Raw genomic sequence first — 22,578 nt, forward strand, 5'->3', positions numbered from 1 at the left:
ACACTCAGCCTCTTTTTCTCCAAATGAGCTTTCATTTCTCATTACTAACAAGCAGGGGAAATGTAGGTTTATCATAATAATGAAACCTCCCTGGTAGGGTCGGGGTATGGCGGGCAGGCTGTTTCCTCTCCTCTCCTGGAATGCCAGTGTGATGCACATTGGGAGGAACTGGACTGGAAAATCAATGACTCCAGCAGATCCCAAAAAGATCTGGCAGCCAGCGAGCTCGCTCTCCACTCAATCACACATACAGTACAGAGGGCACTAAACCGCCATGAACCGGGAGAGACTTTTTCCCCCGGTTTCACCGGGATGGAAAACAGGTCCGCTGATTGCCTTTTCTTCAAAAGCTGAAACTCCTGCAAAATGTCCAGATTTTCCACACAGAAAAAAAATGAGGTGATTTACCAATGATGATTATTTGGATCTGAATGTTGCTTGTTCATATTAAAGCTGATAGCTCTTCACAACCATACATAGAAAACCAGACACGGTAAAGTAAGTTTCAGGCTGGTTTACGGCTCAGTTCAGTTTTGTGTTTTGGTTAACACCGGGGATTTCTTTAAAGCCTGTGGAGTCATGTGACCACTCCATGTTGTTGGACTCAATTAAGTTGGCGTGTTAAAGGAGTCGTTCAACATTCGGGTTGAGATGAGAAGATTGATACCACTCTCATGTCTGGATGGTAAATATGAAGCTACGGCCAGCAGCCACTTAGCTTAGCATTTGAGTTTTGCCTCTTGTGCGTTTGTGTAGTCTGTCCTCTTCCCGGGTCTCCGTGGTGGAGAGGAGGTACAGATTGTAAAGCCCCTTGAAGCAAGTTTGGGGCTTGTGATATTGGGCTATATAATTGAAATTGACTTGACTGACATAAAGAGAAATAACTAGCCGGATTTTGTCCAAAGACATTTGTTTCTATCCCTATAAATGTGTCTATAACTGACTAGAATGAAGGCCAAAACTACAAAAATATGACTCAAGTTGTAACAAAAACATTTCCTTTACAATGACGGCAACGATCATTTTTTACTTATCCTCGAAATATCACATTTCTGTTCAAAAGAATCAATATTTAGGCAGCAGTCGTTTTGGAATAAGTTATCCCAGACGTAGAACTCTTTAGTTCATATTCCCATTAGTCCCAGGCACAAGTTTTACCCACCAGACAGCAGCAGACTCCCTTGACTAATGTTTCATGAGGGCACAGCAGACTGTGTCAGACGTATTGAGTGGTAAGCTGCCCTGAGCCTCTGAGCCTCTGTTATTGGCCTAAATAGAATTTGTGCACTTGTCAGGAGGAGAAAAAAAACAAACAGAAAACACAAGAGCTGCCCAGACAAACAAATTAAATCAGCGCAGTTTCCCCAACAAAAGTTGCTGTGCCTCAAAACATATCGAACCCGTCGAACAATGCGGTCGGGCTGTTTGGAAAAGTCTTGGAGTTAGCCACAAACAAACTCACATATTGAACCTAAAATCAATCAAAGAGTTGATAAAGACAAAGTATACTGTGGGTAGAAACAGAGCGAAGGAAAATAAGAATAAATACAGCTTTAAAAACTGACCTGCAGCAAAAGCTCGCCTTCAGGAATCTTGGTCTCCACCACTCTTGCTGTTTTGCTGTCGTCATCATTCACATCTGCAGGAGTCACTCCGTTTCGACTGTTCAGGGCGACTGTAGGGAGGGACAGACAAGGAGGGAGGTGCGGAGAGGAAGACAGGTTTTAGTCCTGTGATAATGTTTGCAAAGCACTGCTGTGACTGTCAGATTGCCTCATGTTTCGTACTCGCTGAAGATGCTGCATGCTCGCCCGATCCCAGCTCATTAAACATTCATTACGTGCAATCTGAAAGTCTAATTCACCAAATCCAGACCTTTTATTTTGTCTAACTTGCTCACATCACCATTTCTATGACATCGGTGGCTTCAAAGGTCTGGACTCGGGCAAGCGATATAAATTACAAGAGAAAAACAAATGTCCTGTTGTTGTTTCAGGCTCCTGAGAATCTCTCTGAGCACACTTTACTGAGACTGACTGAATGAATGAGTTACTCTTTGACATCCTCAGCAACACTGTGTTTCCTGATTTCATTTTACAAACGACATCTGCAACTACTTTTTTAAGCATGAAAGCTGACTATCACGTACTTTTAGCCTCTCAACTGTGAGCGTTTGCTGCTTTTCTTTGCCTATCTGATAGCGAATGACATGCATTTGGGTTTTGGGTTGGTTGAACCCAACATTTGAAGATGTTTTGGACTAACCCTAACCCTTTTTTTTTTAGGCCAAACAATCAACGAATTAAAAGAATAATCAGCAGATGAATCAGAGGTGGAAATAATTGTTTGCTGCAGCTAAACAAAAGACATCTCTCTTAACCCATTTTGGGTCCCGGAGACCCCAGGCCCTCTTTAATTGTATGACTTAAACACAATGGATTTTCATATGCTCTCTCTCTCTGATCAGTGTTATGTAGCACCAGCCATCTCAAATTCAAAAAAAGGTTTATTTGGATTCCTGGATCTTTCATTTGGTGTTTTATAGCAGTTTGTCTGTAAGAGGACCTCTCTGAGGTCCGCTGACCCCAAACATAGGTATCATCTCTCCGTAGAATAACATACATTTCTGACTTTATATAATATATACTAATATATATTTGTTCATGCGTAGGCCATATTAGATATAAAACATCTTTGTGGCAAAGAGATGCGTTACCACTTCAATCATTGTTGGGTTTTGATAAGATCATAAGAAAAGAAAATATATATTTGAATGAAAAAAAGGTTGATTCTTTTCCCCATACAACAAGGAAGTAAAGCTACTGTTAACAAAGCACAAAGGTTAACAAATGTACTTCAGCTAATTTAGCACAAACATGTCATGACGTGTGTTTGTGTGTGCAGGTTTCAGACGTGTAGCACAACACACTGCTGGACAAAGAGAGATGTGTTGTTGGCACATTCGAGTGAGATGAAGCGACACTTCCTTCAGGCGTCACTATTTTTGCACTTTACTGCTTGCTCAGCTCAGCTCAGCTCAGCTCAGCCCCCCCCCCCCCCCCTCTCCTGTCTCACCACTCCCCCTGCTCCGCCCTCCCTCCCCTCTGCCAACCCCCCCTCCCCGTTCCTGCCTCCCAGTTGTTCATTGGCTGGTGGCCCCAGCGGTTCTTATCCTAATGGGATTCTCCTTTTTCCCAGCGTGACATCATAACTTTTTTTTCTTACATCCATGCAGCTCCGGTGCACCAGGCGTGTGAAGGGGTTAGCAGGCTGCTGGGTTAAATAAGTGCTCATGTAGGAAGACTTCTGGCCACGGGAGTGTTATCTTGCATAGAGTAGAACAGAATAATAATGTGCATCCAAACTCAATTCAAGTGAGATTTGAGTTTAAATGCTTAATTTCAGGAAAGACGTGTTTGAAATCCTCTCGTTCGCAATTTTACCAAAATGAGAAAAAACAGATAGTAATATCATCTCTGTGCACTCACTACAGAATACAGAAGAATTTGAATTAATACCAAAAAAATGAACATTGCACAGCATTTAGTATGGCAGCATTACAGAGCGAGTTTCTCTCAGAACCCCCAAACTCTGATTACCTCCCTGCGTCCCTGAGTTTGATTATGGCCTTGAGTAATGTAGAAAATATTACCCAGTGTACCCCAGGTTGAACATTAACCATGACACAGTGATATATTTAAGTCATGATCATGAGAACAGTCTCACATTTCTTGTGTTGCAAGAATGTCTTAAAATGTTCAGCGTTTGTTGACAACTGTGTGGAAGAGGAAGTCGATTCAACTGTGGGCTTGTTTTGAGGTGTAGCTGGTGCTACTGCATCACACTGAGAGGTGTTTCTAATGTTGCGTCCCTCTCAGAGATTGTACAGGTGCAACTAACCAAGTGTCTCCAATAGATTCAATTTATATACAACTAATGTGCAACAGTAAAATGCGCTGTAGAGGAAACGTAATGCAGTGATTACAGCATCGTTAGACTTTTTTTAAGGTTGCGTTTAGGCACACGGCGGCACTTGGTTAGGGTTGGGGACAGATCACGGTCTTGGTGTGGTACAGAAAACGCCAACAGTGACTTGAGACGCAACGTCTTTATTAACATTTAACTACAATCTCTTCCGAACCTTCAGCAAAGCGCTAACCCAAACCAACACATAGGAGCCATCAACACATGTGGGTCTCGGGAGTCAAAGTGCTGCACTTTGTTAGATCACCGCCCTGCGACATGAAGAGGTGCAGAAACGTAGTGCTTCGCTTCATTCACTCAAATGAAGCAAATAGCCTATTCAGTGATAGGGTGTGCTTGCCTTTGAGTTGACAACTTTGACCGTTTGAAGACATCGCTTTGGACTCATTTTTGACTGTCAGTAGATGACCAGTTGATTAATGCTAATAAAACAAATAATAATATCGCCACAGTCATTTGTTATTTCTGTCACGTGAGATGATGGGCTGCGGTGATGTCATGAGAAAGAGAGCAGTGGTCAAGCACATTAAGCTCTGACCCCTGCAGGAGCACCGTGCTGCGACCCGTGATGACCTTTGACCCCGGAGGTGATATATGACATGATTGGGTGACTGGGTTCTGGGTCAGATCTTTTGTTGTCTGCAAAGGGGGTTAACAAGGAGTCCATCTGAGGGGTGGGGCGGTGTTAGGAGAGTCAGAGCAGATACTGGATAGCATATGGGCTTTGTGTGGGGAGTCCGACGTGGCTTGCACCTTCACACGAGACAGAGCTTTGGTTGGACACCCCTGACCTTATTCCCATGCGGACAACTCGGACTCGACTTTTGGAGAGCAGCTGAGAACAATGTGTGACCTTATCCAACATATTGGTGAGGAAATGCCGTGAGCAATGCATCACATATGCTGGACACGCTTGAGTGTGGCGTTCTTGTCCCACAAAGACATGCAGGGGCTACTCAAAAATGACAGACAGCTTGGAAAACAAAGAATGTAACAATAAATAATAAATCCATGTGGTACACTCGTGGCCTATTGGTCGCTTTGCATATAATGTCCCCAGTTTAATCAGCCAGGCTTCTTTGTCGCATCATCCGCTCTCCCTTTGTTTGCAGCCTGATGATCCACTATCACAAAAGACGAATGACTATTGGTCAATCAACAATTCATTCATCAAGCAAATAATGCCAGCTGGTTCCAGCTTCTTAAATGTGGGGATTTGCTGCTTCTCTGTGCTGTATAATATTATAAACATAAGAGAGGCAACAGAGAAGTATTTTAATGATTTAATTACTTGTAATCATCAAATCTCATCTCAATTTCATGACGTGCTTTCCTCCCTTGTGATACCAAAGCAATTATCTTGACCGCAAAATCACAAAATTGTAATTCAACGGTGATGACGTAACAAGCTTTATTTTGTCCTCTCGTGATTATTATAAAAAAACATTTGTGAGACTCCGGTGTGATGATTAGCAGATTCAAATCAATCTCTGCCACATATGTAATCATTGTACATCGTGTGTGTGTGTGTGTGTGTTGTATTTTGGTCGTTTACACATCAGAAACCACAGGTACGCCGCAGCGTCAGTAGCATAATTCAGCCAGAAAAAGTGGGCCAACAGAAAGCCTCTTGAATGGCCAGAGGAGGACAAAGAGCAGACCTTGTTATCAAGCTTCAGCGGGCACAAGTGTACATAATGAAAAATTTACATTCCCACTGCCATCACATACATGTGGCATAATAGCACTCCAGCAATCACCCGGAGGCCTTTCCAGTGAATTGAATAGAACAGCTTGGCTTTCCCAAACATGCTTATCTTTGCATAATGGAGCTCCAAAGTTACTGGACAACAAACAACATACATCAAAACACAGAAGCGACCTAATGTGACGTGGACAGGTCAGGCCTGATGCAGTCTGCGTCCACGTGAGGCCATCCTCCTTCTTTTTCACTCGCTTCCTTCTGATGGAAATAAACCTGAAGTACAGGTCGCATTTCACATTTTGGCTTGGGGAGCATGTTTTCTGTACAATTTCTGTTGCTTATTTACACATCCAGCAGTTACGGAGCGACATTATCATTCATTTGGAGTCATTTTTTTTTTTTTTATGTCCACCTGATGAAGTCCAATATTCTTTCTCTATTAGCTCTGTTTCTGGTCTCCACCACCTCCTGAGGGAAACATCTGTCTCTTTAGCCGCTAAATGCTCCACTATGTTCAGCGGCTCGTCTCTAACTGTGTCTCTCTCGGCTGTTTGGTGCTGAGCAGGTCGTGTTAAGTGGCTTTTTTAGAGCTCTTTCTTTGAAAACAGCTGCCTGCTGCGGTGAGAGCGAACCAAAACAGTGAAGTTGTGGTCCTGACAGCTAAACAATGAACTGCAACTCGCTATAAAGCTCCGTAAAGCGGAGGGCAGCTGCAGAGTTGGGTGATGATTCTCTTTAGGTTCATCACTATGAGCGACGCCTCTCACATTACACATTGTGACTCGATACATTGCTATCATTAAAACACTGATTATTTCCGAGCTGAGCTTTCGTAAACGTCACGGCAAAATCTCCAGTCATGCTTTCTATTTTTGAGTCCTAAAAATCGTATTTTCTTATTTCTTTGTTTCCATTACAGTTAGTTTTTTTATTTCCGTGTCATGCCAAACATTTGGCCCACATGGGTTAGGGTTATACATGACAACGCTATTTATCATCAAACATGACAAAAACAAACATGCAATCTTCCAGCAACACACATACAGAACCAAAAGGAAAAGCAAATCATCAACATCAATACAAATCTATTTTCCAACTGTATCAAATACAAATCAATACTTTTAATATTTTTTATAATCACGTGTCATTTGATTAACCGCATAAGAAGCCTTCAAGCGGAACTGGTGAGATTGTATTTTGACAAGGGAATTTAAATACGTTCAGGGTTCAAAACATTTATAAATGAAATCGCCGTCAATGATCATCTTGGTCCCTCTCTGTAAACGGTGAATGATTTAGTGTTTTCTGCAGATCTGCATCATGCTTCAGAATAAGGTGGAGTCTTACAGATGTCGTTGGATGAATTTAGAGTTTGAATGATCGACTATGGTGCCGTGATTTGCTCTGACTACAGCAACAAAATGTTCTGGAACCACCACAACTCTGAATCTTCTGAAGTCCTCATCTGTTCATTTACAGCGGGGAACCACACGTGCAGAATTTGCAGCTCTCCAGAATCGAAAGACGACAGCAGTTAAATATTACCTGCTGGTTCATTCAATTCTCGAAAATTCCTGAAACAGGAAAAAGGTGTGGGTCTTGTTTTCACTGGGCCCCCATGTCGGCCCTCAGCTACCGTATCTGCTCCAGCATTTGATAGATCAAGTCTGACAAACAAGCAGTGACCCAGAAAATCATACAGTTTGTCATACCTCAGCTGCCTTTGGAGGCATTTTATTACTGCATGGTGTAGAAGACAGTGATGACAGCTGGAACCAAGAGGTTTAAATCGTGGGACCAATATTTCAGAAGGCGGCGGCACAGAAACCATCTGAATTTTGATATTTCATTTATTAAATATCTTCTGTTCATGTGACGTCATAATCCTCAGGATAAGGTAGGTTGAAGGAGGCTGAAGTAAACTTTTATTAGATTATTAAAATAATGAGAACACATGTACAATCCACCACGTGTCCTCCAATGGTTGTACTGAAGTACTGTAATTGCATTTCTTGGCACTTGCAGAACATATATTCAAAAGAGCGAGTTCCACCTGCAAAGCAATATGTCAGTTGCTCTCTGTTAGCATTTAGCTTGCTCACATTAGCCCCGCCCACATAGCTGGCATCATCAATATGAGAAGCCGGACCGAGAAAAACCTCCCGAATCTTTTAGATTCCTTATTTAGAAAAATTGCGATTTTGGTTGAATACTGAAAACTCTGAAGCATGTGTTTACTTTTTCTAACCAAAACCATGATCTTACCCTGGCCTTAACTGAGATATTTTAGTGTCTCAAAGCTAACCACACATGGGACGCAGGATGCAAACCCCAGTCTCGGGTGTCAAAGTCCTGCATTTTGTACGGCGACCATCCACCCCAGAAGAGAATATGAATGTAAGTTTTTGGAGACGGGGATTCAGATACGCATTGACCCGCCAAACCAAATGAAGTCCAGTTGGCGACGCTTCCAGAAGACAAATCTTTCTGTCCCGGGACTGCGACCCAGAGGCCAGCTTGGCTCTGGTCCCGGCCACGGAGAGCCGGGCATGCTGGGGTTTATCTCACAGAGGGCTTTACTTTGCTGGAAGCTGAGACCCAAAAAACATTTAGCACACGGCAAATATTTATCAAAATATTTGACCACTTTCAATTTGTCCCATCATGCTATTTACAACGGGATTAGCGGGGATGTTCTCTGTTTGTGTCGCTTCAATTTCCTGCTCAATCCCTACATGCCATCCTGGCATCTCTCCAGAGCGTTTGTTACGGGCTTCCGTGTAGCCTTGATAACAAAGTAAACACACACACACGTCGGTGCCAAAAAGAGACTTACCAAAGTGTTTACAACCAATCACAGGAAAGATTTGCAATAAAGTGTTACTTAACGCCAAAGAGCTCCCAACACCAAATGACACTTTCTCTTGTCTGTCAATACGGAGTTATTTTTAGACAGATGGTGCTGTGCAGACTTTAGTAAGCTAGTAAGCCGAAGCTGCAGTGACATATAGTGTTAGCAGCATTTGTAGTGGTGCTATGGACTGTCTTTATTCATAGAATTAACTAATCAACTCAAAATGGTGCATTATATATATATAAGACACTGCTTGCTTTCCACTGTCAGTGACTGAGCGGTGCATGTAGCGCTCAGCATTAACTTGTTTGTTTACGCCACATATTGCATGTCTCTGCTGTCAGGTCACATGAGATAACAATGGCAGGAATCTGAATCATGAAACAGTGCTATATTTGGACAGCATTAACCCAGCGTATTAAGCCTGTGGGGGGTGGAGTTGGATGGGGGGGGGGGCTATCGGGCCACAGTGACAGAGACATGGTGTTGGACATCCTCAGCTGCTGTTAATGCTGACGATTAGAGGACACGCCCCACCCACATGGCCCATACTGGTTACGTAGTGGAGGGAAGTGGTAACAGCCGCAGTGTATTTTGGATCCATGCCAGGACCGATTCAGACCGCAGACAGCCAGGACCGTCACACATCACACACATCACACTTCATTTCTGTGACAGAGTAAATGTACACGTTATCTGGCTTTCTGCTGACTCGTCTGATCCTGATTTTAACCCATGTCTCCACAGATGGCTCCTGATCGTCCATCTCCCTGTTTACATCATTCTGACATTTTGACCTCTGTCCAGCTGAGCCTTTGACTCCGCGACATCCCCACGAGTTTTTATCATGAACCTGCAGGATTGACAGTTGAGGATGAAGCACTCTTGGTTTCCTGGTTGCCTGAACACTGCTGCAGGTTAAACGCTCTCTGCTGGGTTCGGGTTTTTCTTTGCCATCAAAAGCCGCGATAGTGAGCTCTTCCTCCACATTACTGGTGACTTTCACACGCAGATCGTTCTATGTTCATTCTCTTGTTTTTGCTCATTCTCTCAAACTGAATCATTAATGCGCCTGCAGAAAGTAGACAGTGATCAAACAACTTACTTTCTAAAACCAGGATATAAGCTTATTTGACTTTTTGAAAATGCATAAACATATTTGACAAACGGGCTATCTCAAGTAGACTGTGCCGTAGAAAATCAACAGATATTTCTTTTACTAAACCAACACAACAAACTCTTCACGTGATTGGCCGAACAGAGCCTGCTAGCTGGTCTGTCATTGGTCTTTGCTCCTGACGGCTGTCTAGGAAAACACGAAATGTCTCCGTAACTCCACCAAATCAGTCTGAGACGAGGAAAAGGTCAGTTGCAGAATCACACAGTACACGGTTTTAAATGTTGTCCATTTGGACAGAGAGTCATTTAATCACTGTTCTGCATTTGACACAAACTGATCAAAACATCGAATCACCTTTGGGTTTTTCTTTCTGACGTCTTTAAATGGAATCTTTGAGTTTGTGTTGACTCTGTGGGACGTAAAGTACGAGATATGCAACATGTATGAATCTCTGCTAAAAGTCTGAGCCACAGTTCATGATGCATCTTCGGGTGAACTACCCTGGGCTCAGACTACAGGCTGGCCTTTATGATGGAGGCTATGAGAAAATGGGTTGCCAACGAAAAGCTGTGAAATATAGTCACACTGAGAGGTTGTTTCCTGAGATCACAGCAGAGATGTGATTGGATCACTTATGGCATATCCAGGGTCAGTCTTCCATCCATAATACATGATTGACATTGTAAGTGTATGCCGAGCAATCAGCCATATCATTTCACGAGTATGGAAAGTAAACTGAAACTATGACATATTGAAATGACTGTATATATAATATATCATGTATGTTATTTCATCGGAATCTTTGTGAATGGGAACATAGTTGGCTGAATTCACTGCGAGGCTCTTTAAAACGTTCAGCCTTTCAGCTCAGGTGGTAATCTGTGCAGTAGCACGTTAGCAGCTAATCAGGAAGTGCAGGTGAGGATGTCGGCGCTGTAGCTGCAGAGAAAGCACCCGGGATGCAGATCAGTAGTGACAACTGGCGTGCTGTCTCTGTGTGTGCATGTGTGTGTGTGTGTGCTCTCTTTCTACAACTTTGTGCTACTTTTCTACTGTGCCAATCCCAGTGCAACCTGAATTCAGCTAGTCTTTAGGTGAAATTATGTTCTGACGTGCTGCAGCTGCTACCTTTGCTTCTGTCAGTAATGCCATTTACGATTTACGTCTAATGCTAAATATACGTAGCACTTTCTAATACAGCCTTTGTGTGTTTGGGGGGGGGGGGGGGGGGGGGGGGGGGTCTTATGTTTCTTCTGTTTTTCAAATTAAAAACATGACAGCATTAAAAAACTTTCTGAAATAAACAAAACATTATATAATCTGTCAGGATCCTAATCTGCATTAAGCATGTGAAAGAACTACATGCCATCATGTGCAACAACAAAGACAAAACAAAGCCATATCGTTCGACCGCTGAAAGTGATTACATTTCTACATCGCCTCACTGAGAGAGAGCAGGAGAGTGAACGTGTGTGTAAGCATGTACACACACACACACACACACACAGTACAGTGCATACAGTATGTGTGTGAGTGTGTTTTTGTGTTAATTATTCTACCAGAGTGTGAATGGCAGCGAGTAAATATAGAATGTTTCAACTCCGTCACCCCCCAAACGCTGCAGTAAATGAACACGCGATGCGCACATACCTCCCCCACATCCACTAACATACACATGGATGCACGCAACACACACATACAGCCACACATATAGCGGCTGAACATGAACACGCGGTCACTAATGCAGGGGGAAAGCACGCACCCTGTGCTGCTTTCGTGTCTCCCGAGGTTTCTCGATCACATGGTTGCATATTTGCTTATGAGAGGCGATCCAGAGAGGTGGGAGGAGGAGGAGGAGGGGGGATGAGGAGTGATGGGATTTGGGCGGGGTAGGGTGGGGAGGGGTCACTACTGATTACCAGGTTTTCCCTTTGGTGGCCTGCATTCCTCGCTGCGCCCGTATCGTGATCAGCGGAGCTGGGGGATGGGGGTTAAGCCCTGTAGGGGAAGGACGGACTGAGGGAGGGAGGGAGGGAGGGAGGGTCGTCATGGAAGGGATGACCCACTGCTGATCATGTAGCCCAGTTAGCTCTGCCTTTCATTTCTGTGCAGATAGATGACCTACAGGAAGGAGGGGGAGGGGAGGCGGTATTTCAAATGAAAACGGCGTCGCCTTCATTCAGAGTAAAAAAACAGTGATGAATGTCATGTCACAAGACTTCCACAACAGCCACACAGCTTACATAACAAATCCTGGAGCAGCAGCAGGCTACAGAAACATTGTCGAGCGCCGCTCGGACGGAGATTTCCAGCTGTGTGCCGATTCCATGCGTGCGGTGTCATGGCGGCGATGTATGGACATTAATTTCATTAAAACTGAGTTATTTGGCCTCGTTTTTCTTGTCATGTAGCAACATGCTCCGCAGATGTAGCCACACTGAGTTAATGTGAATTGATTGACATGAATTCATTATATGCCAACGGACTTCTCACAAAACAGTCAAATGATGTTTCAAGGGAAGACGCAGGAGGCTACTTTAGTGTATTTTCTATGAAATGAGTCTACAGTCGGCGTACACACTAACTTCACGTGTACAACAAAGAATAGTGTTTTACATAATTCATTTTCTATATCCATATCCTGATCCCGCGGGAGTTGCATAATGTATGTGCTGTGCAGGTCCATGTTTGCCATCTCTCTATTAATGGAAGACATTTTAAGCCAGTGCTTTTATAACAGATATAATGGTCTGCCTCATGGAAACTTCTGAAAGATTAATTTCCTCCTCTTCTGCCGTGTTTCACTGTCAACACTGTCGACATTTTTCTAAAAGAACAAAAAAAAGTGTATCAATAACTGGGAGAGATTAGGTAAAAACTGTATTATATAACTACCATTTAGACTTATGTAAAGGAACATTATTCAGAAGTCTCGTTTTATCCTCATGTTTCTCTGCTCTTGTCATAGTAAAAGGCATTATCTCCGGTGTCCTCAACACACGAGGACCCCGTTTGAAGTATAACTGTGTTGAAGGCCGTCCTCTGTCAGCAGGAAACACAACAACTTTGGGCTGTTTACGTTACATTACATTATATGGGTAGAAATGCAGTTTAAAGATTCTGTTCCTAAAATAAATTCTGAGTGACTGAAAATAGCTGATTCTTTTTGTTGTTGTGTGGCTACTTTGGGGCAGTAAAACAGGCTGTAAATACATTCACATATCATCTCTTCGTAAAGCTCACATGGCATCATTCGGAGTGATGTTTTGTGAATGTAAGTCCAATATTCGCTCTCCTTTTGTCAGAGCTTTTTACTAAACACCAAAACAACGAGCGAAACCATGCTAAACCCGCTCTGTAACGCTCAGGGGAGCTACAGAGTCATTTTCTGTGGTACGAGTGACACCTTTCACATTACACATGGTACATGTATGAATATTGATTAGTGCAGCCTTACTGTAAACTGTGCTGAACCTTGTCCTCTGGCAGGAGGAAACGTTACAACCTCATGATGTATGAACATCAAACAATAGTGGAAATCAGTAAGCCTATTAAGACATTCCAGGTATCTTTCATTGAGATTCTGTTATAACCTGAAACAGTATGCTTTACATTATACTGAACTTGTTTATGACCGAGCGATATTCACACACTAGCCTGCAGTGTTACACACACACACACAGCCAACACCAGACCACAGTAAAGTGAATCCCTCTGCAGTCACGGGGATTATTTCTCCTAATCTGCATCTATATTTACAATAGAGCGTATCTGAAAGAGCTGCTTTAACAACAGGCATGTTGTTATGATAAAATCACAGGATTAATCATATTTCCATCTCCTGTCCGCTACAGGTTTAAAGTTTGATCTGTGAACTAGAGTGTTATCTGAAGCTCTGAGCACAATAGTGGCCATCTGACATGGATCGGGCCAGAGTACAGATTATGCAACAGCAGGCACGTGACGGCACGTTTGTTTCTTACAGCCTGCCTCCGAAACCTTTCCAGAAAGACAAGAGAAGAACCAGGAGGGATCCGGCGAGGATGAGGAGGGGACAGGAAAAGGTAAAAAGGACAGGATGAATCCATTTGGCTGCGGGCGATGGTGGTGACTTTTCCAAGAAATCCAGGAGAAGGCCTTATTGGCTTAGTTGTGTCATGCAGGATCAGGGTTTCCTCTACAGTAAACACCGTAACCATTTCTCATCACGACCGATCCTCACTGTGGAGAATGACCAGGGCTCATCAGCTGGAACTAACAAGGCTGTGCTGTCTTACATACTGCAGGGCATGTGTGGAGATAATGTTGATAATGCTGTGTGTGTGTGTGTGTGTGGTATTTACTGAATTTTGCCACAGTCGCTTTTTACTTGAAAAAAGAAATCACACTAAACAAGATGTACATGTGCTTTCAAAGGGTGGTGAAGGAAGCCATTTGTACCGGTGACTGACTACAGTAGCCCCTCCTAAAAACATTGTCTATTACACTCCTTATTACAAACGTACTGTGCTTGCTTTGTGTACACATGATTGATACCCCACGTATCCTGCATTTCTTCAGCGCTTTGTCCGTGCACGTCCTCAGAATTTAATGCTACACGTCCGCTAATATCAGTATGTAAAGTGAGGTAAGCAGCAGACTCGTGACAACAGCAACAACTGACAAATGGAAACTAATAGAGCTCGTCATCATGGTCCCTTCTTTCTGCTGTGGTCGTAAAAAGGTACCTAACGTTGTGTTTACATTTACTGTTTGTATCCCTGAGGCCGAATAAACATGCTGAATGCATTTCCTTCCTTGTTATAAACGTGACTTTATGTTTGTCCCGTTTGACGCACCGACTGGAAAACTCACCTCACACGTGGATACAGAGGAGAGAGCAGACCAACACTAATAAGCGTATCACTGATTCTCCACACCAAATTATCTGTGACACTGCTGAGACTGTTGGAAACACTACGTGGGGCCTTTCAGTAAAGCTTTCGGCCTCGAGTGTAAATCCTGCAGAATACGTTGGCATCGCGGGCGCTGTCGACAGTTACAACCCGAGGCTACAACACCTCCAGGGACACAAAGGGATTCACGGACAAATTCCCATATTTAACTCATCAGCTATACCGCAGTTCTGCTGTCGCACGCGGAGCACGCATGATCCAAAAGGCAGACAACAGCTGTGAGGATGCTTCTTATGGCTGAGGGCTGCCTCACACCCTGAGTGGGGTGATCCCGGTGTTAACAGTTTTAAGCGAGTTAACGCCCCTCTCTTCAGACTGGCTGAGAGGGGACGAGCCCATTGTAGCTCCTGACAATAACAAAGATGGCAGCTGGGCTGGATAATACTGTCGGCCAGATTAACCGGACTCTGCCAGGGCTTTGTTCAGCTCCTTTAGGGTTAGGGTTAGGGTTAACTGTACTCAATTACATGCACACCCATGACCAAGAGTGTTTTAAACGCGTTGTTCAAAAAGGAGATACAGCATCCAGGTAGAAAAACTCCCCACGGCGCGATGCGTTTTAATATTTTATCTACGCGAGTTCCTCCGCACATCCAAAGCAGAGCAGCGACAGCGGAGTGTTGAAGCAGTGGCAGCGTTCCCAGAGTGTACTGGAGCTAAGTCACCGCTCCGCAGCAGACCACCCACTTTCAGATGCTTCTGACATGCAGGATTTGCTGTGTTTACAAACAACAACTTATGGCTGACCGCTGAGGCGGCCCGCAGCGATGGGCCCTCAGGGTCCGCGGGGCGTTCTCTCTGAGGAGCCGCTCCCTTAATGTAGGAGCCCTGAGCTCGTTAATTACTTAGAGACTGTCCAGGAAGTAGGCTAATGCAGTTAGACAAGAGGGTTTGTGTATAGGCTACACTTTGACCTATTGGTACTGAAATCCACTATCAATAATTCACTCTGACAGGTCGAGTAGCCGGCGACATACACACAACTACTATTGATAGCTCTGAAGTGGTAATAATAGAAATTGGTCAGAAGAAGAAAACAGATTCAGCGTGGGTTTCATTTTGTTTCTTCAGGGCATCAAAAGCCTCTATATACACAACGTATGAACCAAGCAGCTGCACGACACACACACACACACACACAATAAGAATAGGAAATGCATCTGCTACATCCGCCTAAAACGCACTCATCTCACCAGTGTTGTGTCCTGTCCGTCTCACCCCAAACAGCCATCTGAAAAAGCCGCTGCCTTAAACAAACACTGCTCTGCCTCCATTTCATAAATTCTTTAAACTCCAGGGTTTCTCTCAATTATTCATGCTTCAAGAGCATCTGATGGCCGCATTGCAGCATTCTCTTTGAAAGATCCTCGCCTAAAATAACAATGTCTTCACTCCGCACAGTAGAGAAGGCGGTACACATCCGTCCGTTGGCATGCAAACCCCTTCCCGATGCTTCGGTGTACAGTTTTAATGGAGACCGAGCAAAACTCCATCTTCTTATCCCCCAATAAGTAATGTCACACACACACACATAAAGACGTGGTCCTCAATGAAATATTGAGGGCCTTTCCCTGGGATGAAATCATCTGAATAAGGCGGTGGCTGCATGCTCTTCTCTTGGTGCGGTGGTCTCCACATCTCATGGTTGACACGGTGAGCCGTGAGATGTCGGGAAACACATCCAGCACAAATACAGAGCGAACAATTCGGCTGTTGTGACATTCTGGCAATGGGTGGAGGGACCAAAGCGATAACGGCCACTTTTTTTTAACTGCTGCCTCCTGTTTAAATGTGTCACTCGCTTCTCTGCACTACAAACACACAGCCGAAGAGCCGCTGGGATGATTTTGCGCATCAATATTGCTTAAAAGAGCAGTTTTTCCCCCACAAATCTTCATTCTCCAAATTAACCAAAGTGAAGATTGATCAATTTCAATTTCATCCCTGTGTGTCCAGTCGAGAGATTGGTCTGGTCTGGCAGGGGGGGAAACAGCTAGCTTAACTTCCTCAAAGAAGACAATGACCCCACGCTGAAAAACGTCCTGAGGCTTAATATTCATAGTCCATACATAATTATACACTGTAAGCCTTTTCTGTGAAGGGAAACGACAATGAATTTGTGAACATGAAGATTTTCCGGCACGATATCCACCCACACTCTCATTTCATGTCATTATATCCAACTTTTTTATCTGTGACCTCCGCTGTGTCCAGAAAACCTCTATGCCGCCCAGCCCTTCCTGTTCTGCCTGGCCACCTGAAAGACCCAACTCTGCTGGAAGTCGTGATGTTTTAATAATAATAATAATAATAACGTTGGGCTTGTGGAAAATGTTTTTTTTTGTTGACGATGGGCCAGCTGCTTGCTGTTATGCTGTAGGGCTTTATTTTCAGGCATTGCATTATGCTCCTTTATCCACCATTATCCACTGCGATCATTTTCATTAAGATGTAAAGAAGACAATGGTAGGATTGATGGAACTCGGCTAGGCTAGCAGTTCCCCTTGCTTCTCAGTCTTTGTGCTAAGCTAGGCTAAACATGCTTACAGACCTCATTCACTTGATACTGATCTTCTCAGAGTTTCATGACAAACAAAAGATGATCTCCCAAAACTGTCCCACTAATTGGAAACAGGTTGATGTGACGGATGCGAACGCATGTATCCATGTATGCAAAGGAGTCAAACTAATACCAAACTGAATGACTTTAAAGCGCATGATAAATGAGCAGTGCTGCAGGTTTGTCACCTCTGACGACGCAACAACAGTAGCGACTCAGTTCACGTTCTCTGAAGAAGTATATTTACCAGAGAAGAAGTTCTTGGCTCGCAGGTAGCTGACACTCAGGCGGAGGATGGAGAGTTTGTCCAGACTGGCGGTGACCTCCTCAGGGAAAGGCAGCAGGCTGGCCAGCCGCTCCAGCTCCCCGTTCAACCTGTCTCGATGCCGTTTGGACGGGTTGGACTTGGCCCCTTCGGTTGGTGGCTGCTTCACCCTGACGAACATTATAAATGGAGAAAGAGGTGTAAGCGATCAGCAGTCGCTCAGAGCCCATTTAGGGTCCCCAAACAAATGTGACCTCTGTTTGGGTTCCATTCTGTCAAAGTTTTCGTTCTTGAGCTGAGGACATTTTGGATCCAACAGGAACACAGTTTGAGATTATAACACACTGGTGGAAGTGCACCAAATGTGGGATTCAATCCTGGGAGTCCCCTAGAACAACTTTTGGGGTTTTAACAAAAACAAAATGTGAGGACGCTGTACCACATTTTGGGGATTTGAGAGTTCTATAACAAAGTTACTTGAAGGTATTTCAAAATTATAAGAAATGTTTTGCACACTTATTATTATTATTATTTGCACGTTCCATAAGAATCATACAGTAAATTATAACAGCATTGTTTTTACATTGTGTTTTCATTTCATATTGTGTGCCTGTGTGTGTTATTTTTAGCCGTCCAAAATCATCTTCCGTTGACGGCATGTTGATCTTTGTGAGTGCTCAAAATGAACTCTGTCACTCATGTCTGCCGTTTCCAAAGACACCAAACCTGTTAAACTACATTTGGGGGGGGGGGGGGGGGGGCATGTGTGACAGTCAAGCACAACTATTACATTTAAATATTGCACTCAGAAGAAACATCACAAAGCTTCAATGAAGTGTTGAAACAGCAGATTCTGTGCTGCGTGTTTAAATGTCTTCAAATGTCCTGTTTTATCGGCTCATACTCATCTTTGGCCAATGAATCCGTATCAGTGATGTTTGTGTTGATGCGTTGCGTTCATGTTTATTAAGGACATACAGTGTTTATTTATGAAACAAAAAAAAAGCTTCAACTAACTGCAAGGTAGCATTTCGTATTTTTGTGTTTTAAAATGATTCCAGTATTTAGCTGAGTACTTTTTAGTTATGTAACAGTTGAAAAAAAATTATACTTATGAATAAATAAAAAAAGCACTACGTGTATTCACTTTAGTGAACACTGCCTCAGAGAAAAATTACAAGAATATCTGAATAACAAACGGTTTCAAATGATAACAGCCACATCTTCCGCGTAGCAAAAAAGGTTAATATGTTTACAGTGTCAACATTAAAAAATCGGTCTTTTGGAGGTCAGTTTTGTCAAACTGGTCAAATATTTTTTTTCTCTAATGCTGCACATAATATTGGCACTTTAATATGTTTCAAAATGCATAAAGGTTCACGACAAACCAGTTAAGGCACAATGATGAAGTACAGTCATCCAGAAATAATGACTTTTTGCAGAAAAACCCTGAACTCTGCTCAGAGTGTAGAGTTCTGCAAGTAAATAATCTCTTGAAAAATGACTTACGATAAACACACTTTATTTGAACCACACACACAGAGAATATAAATAGAAATGTAGGTGTGTGTGTGTGTGTGTGTGTGTGTGATTTACGTCATGGAACAAAACGTGTTTCAGTTTAAATGAACCACAGACTTTTTTTTTTAAAATTTGGCATAAATTAGAAAAAAACCCAGGAGAGAAATCTGGAGAGTGAAGACTGAACCCTCGAAAACCACAAACAAACAGGCAAACACAGAAATAAGAATATTATTAAAGATCATTTGATGATGGCTGGTAGATGAAGTGTTTAAACTTATCTTATCTTATGATTCTTATTCCCAATAATATACAAAATAATGTTCTCACAGTGTGAATTCTGACACTCTGGGTCTGACAGAAGTCTCTGCAGGTCAACACACGTCATGATAGGAGAAGGAAATAAATCAGGTGTATCTGTAGAGATTGTGGATTGTAGATTTTTTTTTAAACTAATTTATTTCTATTCTAACGCTCCTATTATCATTATTATTTGATACTACTATACTATCAATTTATTCTCTTGACCGCCCAGTTGTAGTTACACATTCAATTTCATTATCTATAAAATATAAATATTTTTTGCTTTCACCCTTAATTAGTCTCCAAGTTAGTGGCACATGGAGTCGACCCCTACAATGAGATGTTCTGTTGGCAGAGCCGTCTGTACGTAAACTGGATGATTTACAGGAAAGGAAAAAAAACATATTTCTGCAGCACAGATTTAGGTTTAGGTTTAGGTTTTTAAACAACAGTTGAGAGTCACATACTGTTCAACCTGAGAGGGGGTTGCAAGTAGACAATGCTTCGTTTTAAGGGGTCACAAGTCACACAGGTTGGGCCCCACTGGTCCATACAGTCTGTACTCTCTGTGATGCAGCCTTTCATGGCAACACACACACGTTGACATATTGTTATGGGATCAGTTTGCGTTGATGGCGGTGATATAATAAAATCACAATTTGGACCACATTAAATACAGGAGTAGTCACATAATTGAAACTAATATTCATGCTTATAACTATATCAACGGAAAGTGAGAAAAAAAAAATTATTTATTTGTAGTTTACAAACATTATATATGTAAAGAAAGATTTTACACGTACAGAGCAGCTCCAATAACACTGCAGCATTACGAGCTGACAGTGTGCAGTTTGTCTGCTAACTCTCATTTCATCACCGAACACGAATGTGGACGGAGATCAGTTTATACTGCCCGTCACCGATGATTGATGAATTGCCGCTGTAATAAACAATTCTTTTCATCAAAAATGAAAACCCCTGATTTTATAAATGTTTTCCTTTTAACTGTTCAGTCCACAAGACGTCACGGAATAACATTAAATATCTGTCAGAGCACAAACTGCTCATTTAATCCGATCGATCCGTGTTTTTATGGATAAATAAATTGAACCTCGATTCACAATTATATGAAACACGGCAGAAAAATCTATCAAAACGTGAACTGATCATTCACTTCATCTGTGTGTGTGTGTGTGTGTGTGTGTGTGTGTGTGCGTGAAAAGGCCTTGTCCTGAGCCACACTGTTCCTGCTCTGCCTCCTCAGCTGAAGACCACTAAGGCCCACTGAGTCAAATGTCAACATCTTTGTACCTGAACGCGTCTCCGCTGCAAGTTTAGTTTCATGTGAATCTGTCTGCAGCAGCGGCTCCACGGGTTAGACCCGCACCGTGGAGCAGCAGCGGGTCAGTACTCTTCTCATGACCGTTGTGTCTTACTGTGCACCGGTTTGGGGCTCCCCCAAAGTCAGTCACATGGGACCACATCGCGGAGTAAAGACAACCAAAGGGCCGCTTTGGATTCATTGTCTGATTTGCGTTTTCCCTGACTTTGTAAATATATATAATGTGTAATAAAATACTGGCAGGGACATGGCGTCGGTTGGACGATGATGTCACACCAAAACACAGTCACTGTGGCTGCTCAGACTTTATGATGACACCAGAGGGTTCATCTTTAATTTAGATGTTCTCATCATCGCTGCTGAGGGTTTCATCAAATGTTCATGACACACACACACACACACACACACACACACACACACGCACACAGTCAAGTCAAAGCCTTTAAAGCCTTAAACCGGGTCCATTTAACACAACACAAGAGCTGCTTGCCGGTTCTTTTCTTTTCATATTAAGAAGCCAAACACAAGATGTTGTTGTGAAACGACTAAGCATTAAATATGCCGAACCAATCAAAACAACCTGGCGAGCGGGAGAGAGAGAGAGAGAGAGAGAGAGAGAGAGAGAGAGAGAGAGAGAGAGAGAAAAGAAAATCCGTCCCTCTGATCCTCTGAAGGGCGTTTTGACAGAAAATGGCGCAACACCCTGCAAGAGGGTCCCGGTGAGTCCGTGACATTTGAGAGAGAGAGAGAGAAAAAAAAACAGAATGCAGAAGACATAAAGTCTTATCATGTGCTGTTTTCGTTTATTTGCGGAATTATGTAAAAAACAAATAGTCCCATAAATAAAAACCAGAGAGAGAGAGAGAGAGAGAGAGAGAGCTGAAGGTTAAAACCAGGCCGCAGTTCGCAGGCCTGCAATAATCCGCAGGCATTAAAGCAACCCCGCAACATTTCCACCGCACACACTCCACGAGAGCGAGAGCCTCGCCGAGCGCCCTGGCGGTGCACGTGAGCGCCCGGACCCTCGCAGGTGCGTGGAGATGAATTTTCGTTAAGAAGCGAACGAACGTGAAAATCTCTTTCCTGAATCCGTTAAGAAACCGGTTCCCCTCCAGTGCTCTGTGGAGCTTCGTCGCAGGTTTGTGAGTTTAGACACTGGCCTCAATATTCACACAGCCCCCCCCCCTCCCTCCCTCCCCAGGTCGGTGTTACGTTTTAATACGAGGCTGTTTTCAGTGAATTGCATCGGAATTGACGATAAAAAAAACAAAACGAAAATGAAAATGAAAATGACAACTTACGCTCTCTGGACCGGTTTTCTCCTCTTGCGTCCTGCATACATGACGGCTCTCCTTATATAAGCAGCACACAGAGCCTCTGTCTCCGCTACATGTACACCGCCCGGAATATTCTGCTACAATCCACCAGATCAACACTGCAAACACATTCTCCCCCCCAAAAAAAAAAAAAAATCCGTAAAGAAAAACGAATAAAAACAAACAAACAAAACAAAACAAAACAAAACAAAACAAAAAAAAAACACAGCCGAACGAATGAAGTTAGGTCGAACCGGGCAGGACGTCTTTTTACGGGCCGCTCCGCCGAGGAATTAAATCAAAATGTGAAAACAAACAAACAAACAAACAAACAAGGAAGCGACGCAGCAGAATCCGATCCGCTTAAAAAGGCAAAGTCAGAAAAAGAAGCAAATGGTCGCCGTCCCGTCAGCTTCACGGAGAGATGAACTTGTTCCAAGTAGAAAGGCGACTTTTCATCCTCCTGAAGAGAGAAAACCTCCCCCCCCCCCCCAGGATGAGATGATCAGAGAAGAGGCGCAGGCTGCAGAGGCATCCTCCTCCTCCTCCCCCCTCCACCTTCCAAACGCAGGAGAACTTCGAATAAACGCAGTAAAAGCTTCGAGTATTTACATGTTAGGATCTACAGCAGTGGTGCACTCCAATTAGCGCCG

The 22,578-nt window shown here is 43.2% G+C and overlaps 1 protein-coding gene across 1 annotated transcript in view; it reads right to left on the reverse strand.

Annotated features, from left to right (window-relative positions):
• Positions 1 to 21,951, reverse strand: part of LOC139291960 (aryl hydrocarbon receptor-like) — a 35,062-nt gene extending 13,111 nt beyond the window's left edge. Inside the window, exons 1-3 of the mRNA XM_070914049.1 lie at positions 21,911 to 21,951; positions 17,426 to 17,613; positions 1,566 to 1,675 (exon numbers count right to left, since the gene is read on the reverse strand). Coding sequence (XP_070770150.1) covers positions 1,566 to 1,675; positions 17,426 to 17,613; positions 21,911 to 21,951 — 339 coding nt within the window. The remainder of the gene's footprint in view (positions 1 to 1,565; positions 1,676 to 17,425; positions 17,614 to 21,910) is intronic.
• Between the last annotated feature and the right edge of the window lie 627 nt (positions 21,952 to 22,578).

The sequence above is a fragment of the Enoplosus armatus genome, chromosome 11, assembly GCF_043641665.1.
Source record: "Enoplosus armatus isolate fEnoArm2 chromosome 11, fEnoArm2.hap1, whole genome shotgun sequence".
Classification (NCBI taxonomy): domain Eukaryota; kingdom Metazoa; phylum Chordata; class Actinopteri; order Centrarchiformes; family Enoplosidae; genus Enoplosus; species Enoplosus armatus.